The sequence below is a fragment of the Cyprinodon variegatus genome, unplaced genomic scaffold (assembly GCF_000732505.1).
Source record: "Cyprinodon variegatus isolate N-32 unplaced genomic scaffold, C_variegatus-1.0 Scaffold434, whole genome shotgun sequence".
Classification (NCBI taxonomy): Eukaryota; Metazoa; Chordata; class Actinopteri; order Cyprinodontiformes; family Cyprinodontidae; genus Cyprinodon; species Cyprinodon variegatus.
This window is the reverse complement of record NW_015150887.1, coordinates 114837-121992: the sequence shown is the minus strand read 5'-3', so window position 1 is coordinate 121992 and position 7156 is coordinate 114837. Positions and strand designations below refer to the sequence as shown.

The 7156-nt window shown below is 35.8% G+C and overlaps 1 protein-coding gene across 2 annotated transcripts in view; it reads left to right on the top strand.

Moving 5' to 3' along the window:
* The first annotated feature begins 2320 nt into the window (after positions 1–2320).
* LOC107093597 overlaps positions 2321–7156 on the top strand; it is a 10827-nt gene continuing 5991 nt past the window's right edge. Inside the window, exons 1-3 of one of the 2 annotated variants that reach the window (XM_015388760.1) lie at positions 2321–2495; positions 2821–2871; positions 3610–3672. In XM_015388760.1, coding sequence (XP_015244246.1) covers positions 3655–3672 — 18 coding nt within the window. In that variant the 5' untranslated portion in view covers positions 2321–2495; positions 2821–2871; positions 3610–3654. The remainder of the gene's footprint in view (positions 2496–2820; positions 2872–3609; positions 3673–7156) is intronic. The other variant, XM_015388761.1, reaches the window with a different exon arrangement.

Below are 7156 nucleotides of genomic sequence, written 5' to 3'. Positions count from 1 at the left end.
CTTTCCTCCCTAGTGTCTCTTAGTTTTTTGGTTCTTGACTTTTCTTGTTGATGGGTTCTGGACTATGTAATCAAGTAATCATCTCTGCCTTTTCTACTCTACATTTGGGTCCACTACAATATCCACCAACCCTGACAGAAAGGGGGTGATTATTCTATTAGGGAGTGTTTGGGATAAAAAGAATGCTTCTCATAACAAAGTGGACTGTACCTCAACTGTTTTTGTTTGGCTAAAGATTTCTGAAGATCTTCACAACCTTTCTGCAGGGTTAATTAGTGAGAGACAAACGGTCTCTACTCAGAGCTGGGCTGAACATGATGCTGTGAGGGCTGTTGTCTTATTCTCTTTTTACTTTGCAAAGTAAATAAAATGTCGACTGAGTGAAATCCATTGATCTCTGCTTATATAACTGGAGTGAATAGTTGAATACCCTTTCCCCACGACAATTAACTTTATAATTATATATTATTCTGAATGCTTATTTCAGTAGCAGCCAGGAATTATGTCAATAGCCTCTGGATCAACTCAGCAGTAAAAGGTACATTTGTCTAACAAAAACACACACAGCCAAAACAAAGTAGATATAAGTAACCAATTATTTTAAGTGTATTTACCCTAAATTCAACAGGGGAAATAAGATGATTTGTCAATGGAATTAGTTTTCTTTCCCTCTTCAAATAGATAAGTAGAAAATATGCACTTTGAATAAGACAACACTTTTGTTTTTTTTTCTTATTTTAAAGCTTAAATTGTCTTGTTGCAATGGTAAATTGTCTCACTTACCTAATAAAAAAGAAAAAATGCACTTATTTTAAGACAAAATGAATTATTTAGATTTACATTTTTTTCAGCATAAAAAATAGTTACAGAAGGCCAGTTTGGATGTAATGAAAAGGATAACCCATCAAAAAACTTCAAAAATACTAAGTCTCCATCAGAACTTATTTGCTTTTCAAAGCTGTCTCCATACACCATTGGTGTGCAGACTCGGTTTGTCCTGCATGTTTTAGATGTGTCTTTGCTGCAGCAAGGCTAAACCACTGATTATTCACTGGACTGCTGATAGGTTGTTGGTAGTACATGGTGCTATGCCGCCATATTGGTGCTCTTTGGTTCGACTGGTCGGAATGTAAACAATACGTGCACTACAGCATCGAACAACGATGATGTTCCCAATTTCAGAGGGACTTCAGACTTTTAAAACCAAGACAAAGTCATCACATTGTCACCCACTTGCTGTTTCATAATTTATGGTAAAAACATATGCACATCACAATGCACATTCAGTATGAAAATTGCATGTGAGGACTGGCAAAATGTCCTCATTTTGCAACAACTGGTCCTCAATTTCAGGGTGAACTTGGAAAAATGCTCCTTGCTCTGAGGGCTAGACAGGTATACACACATCTGATAATGTGCCAAAAATGACTTTAGTTTTTGTGGTCTATCAGCAATCCACTGAATAAATAGGGGAGTGTTGGCATAGTGGTTAGAGGAGTTGCTCGTATGCAAGTACCTCATTGACTTGAAGGCAACTTGAAAGCAATCCCTGACACCAAGCATGCTTGCAGCGACAGTGGAGAGGAAAACTCCCTTTTAACAGGAAGGAACCTCGATACAGAAGCAGGCTCAGTGTGAGCGGCTATCTGCTGAGGCTGAAATCTAAAAATTCCATAATGGTAACTGGACAGTATTTCTTTGTAATGGTGTGTTTTTCTTACTGGAGTAAGTTCGTTAATCTATTGTCTGTTGTTTATTAGTCTTGTTTTTTTGTTTTTTTTTTCGTCTTTTCGGATAATTTTTGAATTTGTCTTGCTTTCATTTTCCTTTTTGCTTTGCCATTGATATGCCTTTGCAACATTAAAGGTAATTTCTATTTGCATTTAATATAACTCAAATTGTGCCATACTGCTGCTGCCATATAAATAAATTGGTTTGAATTTGTATGGTAAAGTGTTTTGCTACAATCATAGTTGCAAGAAAACTGAAATATTTTTCTGACTTTAGGGCTGACTAAATGAGACCTTTGGTTTTCTTCATCAAGTTGATTTAAATTGACCCAAATTTGGTTCAAATGAACTTTGAGTGTTTAAAATTGTATATCACTGAATACGTCTTGAGATGAATTATTTCAATAACTGCTCTGACTGATCCTGCTTCCTGTTGTCTTTTTTTTATTTTTATTTTTTTATTCTACCCTACAAGGACCCCTAGATGGCCTTCAGTGCTCATCTAGAGCTCTGAAGTTGTAAAAACTGGGGTGTTGGCCTATCAGCTACATCTTGCTTCGTCTTTCTCTGCTGTCACAATTTTGCTGCTGCTACTGAGCAACCCACAAGACTCCGTGTTTATTTTTGGACTGCCATGGTGCCTGTTCCTTCCATTTGTAGGAAGGGGGGGTCGAGTGAGGCTCAGCATGAACCTGCCGTTCTGACACTCCAGGCTGGGACAAGCAGGCAGCAGCTGGTAAACCACCCCAGGCAGCAGTCCTACAGGTAACATTTCCCTTCAATTACACCTTTTATTTTCCAGAACAGAGGAATACATTGATGTTAAGGAGACAGCTGCTGTTGTATATATTTGCATTATGTGTTCAGAAGCTCAGAAGGTTTAATGTCTTGTTCTGAGTGCAAAACTGAAGCACAACCCAGGCTAAAATTTCCTAACAACGCTTTAATCCTTGAAGATTTACAATCTGCTTATTACTAATCTGCCCAGTTCAAATTTGATCATATATTTGTAGCTTTAATTGAGCAGGTTGAGCAGAAGTTTTAACATTTTACCCAGAGTAAAAATAATGTCCTGTCCTCGTCTTTTAAGGGAAACTCACCTTGAGCCCTTTAAACACCACCATTTCAAGTTCGTCACCTGGTAAGTTGTTTCAGGTTTGTTCAAACCTACCTTTTGACACGAAGCTTGGCGTTTGTTGTCCGAATTCCTTTGCTTCATAACTGTTTTCATTGCACAGCTATTATTAGACTTTCCTCTTTTGAACCTGTATCCTATAAGAATATCCATTGCCCACATTAGCAAAGCCTTAAAAGGAGGAATGGGTGTCTCATGTATCTGGCTGGCAGCAAAGTGCAGAAGGGAGGCATTAAGAGCGTTCTGAATATTTACCAGGTTGTGCCTATAATTCATCAGCGTGACACCATGGAGACAAACCCTTGTATATGCGTAGACTTTGTCATTCCAGAATAAAGAGCAGCTTAAACCAAATTACCTGATTTGATCAGCTGAAGTGAAGGCCACTGACACTTCATGCCATGGAATGTAATGCAGTTTGATTTTTTAGCTCTTAAAAATGTCTCCAATCCTCGATGCCAGAGCTTCATGCTTATGAGGCGTGATTATTCCTCAGGAGTAGAGCTTCACAGATACATAACTTTTTGAACGTTCAGTATCAGGGTGGTGTGAAGTCATGCTTTAATAAGCATTTACTTTCAGACTAATACAAGATGGAGCCTACTGCCCAAACTATTGAGATTGTTTACAATGGCCCCAAGAAAAGCTGAACTTTCAATATTCAGTTTTACTGGATTAACAAAGTCTGATTTACTTTACTTCTTAATCATACAGGTTGTATAAAACTCACAACTGTTTTAACAGGGAACCAGAAAACAGGCACTAAAATTGGGCCATGCAGAGGCATCCATGACCAGCTGTAAAGTGGTAACATCATCCTGGGAGAAGAAGAACTCTCTACACTGCTGACTACTCTCTATCTTTAACCATCAAAAATGTTTCTAATGAAAAATGATTAATGCATGTCTGCTTATTTAAAAAAAATTAAAAAAAAAGACAATTCAGTTAACATGTCTCCAAAATCCTTATATAATAATTTATTCACTTTATAAAACAGAATGGTCATTATTTAAATTAGTAAAAAAAATTTGCTGTAAATTGTATTTGGATTTGTAAAATCCATCTTTTGCAGTTCTTAGAAATTGTTCTATTAAAAAAAAAGCCTGTGTTCATTTGTTTGTGTTTTAATAAGAGTAAAAGTACATTTCAAATTTAATATGACTAAATATATTTGTAAATTTGCCTGTTTAAGTTCTGAGGTCAATCATCACCGCTTGTTTCAGCCTCTGCACTTAGGTTTAATGACTTCATAGCCTAGTGGATCATCCATTATATCATATGAAACTTTTAAGATTTTAATGCCTGTGGCTGCAACTATAAGAATTAGCAATCATAAAGCATAGTATCTTATTCCATTGTTCTGTAAAGCTTTTTTTTTAGAAGTTGTTTTTTATTTCATGGCATATGATTTGGAGGAGGTTGCTTTTTATATCCTATCATTCTGTTCGTAGTGAAAGGATATGTTACCAAAACTTTTAAGACTGCAATCATTCTTCACTCTATCCTTTTGTCAAATTCAGAGGTTCTTACCAATTAGGGATTATTGAATATTTTTCTATTACAATATGTGATCATCAGCAATTGTAATATTCCCCAGCAATGCATCCAAATTCAAAACACAACAGAGCTGCACGATGGGGAAGTTTGTAGCGCTGTTTCCTTGCAGCAAGAAGGTTTTGGGTTCGATTCCCAGCCTGAGGTCTTTCTGCATGGACTTTGCATGTTTGTATTTTCTCCCTGTGCATGTGTGGGTTCTCTCCACGTACATATACCAATGCCACAAATTGTGGTGTCCTAGTACTGGGTTAGTGATGATTAATGTTCTGGATTTTTGTACAAAAAAATCTGTCTGTCAGTCGTACTTAAAAATTGTTGTAGGATAAGGAATAAATTCTAGGATTTGTTTACATTTTAGGACTTTGTAAAAAGCCTTCGTCTGATCCAACCTTCTAGAGCAGGAGATAATAATTCAGCATGTATGCCTTTTTAAAATGTTATTGTCCCAAATTGTTTCCCAAAAGTACAATCTTATATTGAAATTATAAGCATAATATTGTAATTTTTTAAATACATTTTATATTGTTAACACTTAAGGTATCCTAAGCAATCTTTGGAATAAAGCAGTTGTGGGCCGCTGGAGGAGCCATTTGTGACTTTTGATGTTAAAAAGCTTCTTGAGCTTTCTATATATATATATACATATACATTATTTACAATTATTATTGCAGCAACTTTGATTTAAAACCTCCTAATTTTCTCTGCATGAAAGTTTATTTGTTTTATCCTGTATAACTGTATTACTTTTTCTAGGGGCAGGTGGAGGGAAAGAGCAATATAATGTAGTGGCAGCTGAGGGGGCATAGTTGCTAACAGTAATTCCAGAAACTATCATCCTTGCTGGTCAAACTTATATCTCTGCTGTGACTAACTTCATGTACTTACATTTACATTCATACGTTCTCTGTTTAGCTGTTTTTCTTTTCTATAAGAGGACATAAAGAGAGATACTGCTGCTATTGACTGAATACAGTTTTTTAAAAGTACTCCCTGACTCTTATTTGCTATTGTGGTTCTGCTCAAACCTGGGTTGTACAGTAGATCACTCACAGTGACCTGGTTCTGCCAATATATTTGCAAAGGATTTTCCCCCCCTTTTTGTAACACCTATAACTCATTAAGAAGGATTCCTACGGAACTGGGAACTTGGTGCATTTAGATTAATATGTACCAATTGGTAATACTGTATAAGATCAATTTGACTTCAGTTTTATAAATTGGATTGAACTAGAATGGATACAATATCTACATTTTTTATAATATTACATTGTCCTGGTTTTAGATTAATTTATATTACTAGAGTGTTGGTCTAATCGTTAGAAAGCAGGGCGTTTGCGTCCTTGAGATACCACAAAAGCCCGGGCTTGAAACTGAGACTCTGGGCGAAAGTCTTCAACACCATTAACCCCAGGAAGATCTAACTAGTGCGGCAGGACCTGCTCCCTAAAGATGTGTTAAATACAGAGGACATGTTTCACCACTGCAAGAATTTAAAGGGATCTTTCCTTTTATTTATTTCTGGATATGAATTGAATTAATCTATTTTGTATAGTGGGCCAAGCACCCATGTAGGGAGGCCTTAATCCTCGACGTGGCCGACCCGGGTTCGAATCTGGCCTGTGCTCCCTTGCCATGTGTCTTTCCCCTTAGCGGCTGGGTAGTTTAAGTGATAATTCGCCTGACTTGCACACAGGAGACCCCGGTTTGAATACCTGGTAGAGGGCATGAACTGCCGGCATGCTTCAGTTGGCAACTAAGGCCTACCTCATTGTAACAATCTGTCAACTTTGATTAAAGCATCTGCTAAATGCATAAAACATGATTTTTGCTTTGCAATGGTTCAGTATATTTAATTTACTTTTGAAATTATGAAAATATATTTAAAGGAAAATTTAAGCATTTACAAGTTCATAGAAGAGAATATGTCATAAAATGTTACAAGAAACATTTTTAAATATGATGAAATGTGTAGTTTACACATTGAACATAAAACTGTAAACAACTTAGAAGAATAGATACTGAAGTAATTTATTTAATGTTTTCAAAAAAGGTGTACACATAAAAGCAAACATTCATTAATATGGTATAAAAGTAAAAACGGATTGAGACAGAGGAGCAGGAATGTGTGAGCTAAAACATACATGCGTAACTAAATGGCTAAATACAGTAAAATTCAGATAAACAACTGGGAAATGACAATATATTTTACTACCACCACAATTGTCACTAGTATGCAATGTGACAAACATCAATGGCTCTTATTTACAGTAAAAAACAGGTATTTATGTTTTTGTATTTTAGGGTGTGGACAAATGGAGCCCTGAGCTACCGGTAGAGGGGATGAGGAGAGATTATGGTGATGACAGAGAGGCCTTCCAACAGCAAAGACTTTTGGATAATCACCAAAAATAAATTGTCCAAATACAATTAGAAACATAAAAAAAAATGGTTATTTAAAAAAGATTTATTTGTAATATAAGGCATGACTTTGTTTTACCAAAGATTAAAAAAAGGGTTATACAGTATTCACAATTAGTTATTATGTTGTAAGTTTTATTATTATTTTATTTTTATTACTATTTGAGGACTGTCAGAGACCGTCTTCTTTGTTGAGTGAAACTAGTTGAAAAAATCCAAGAAAGAAAAATCTCTCCAATATCCTCGTGGACCTAAATTCTGAAATATTTATTCAGATTTTACGTCAGACATTGGAAGGTATATATATATATATATA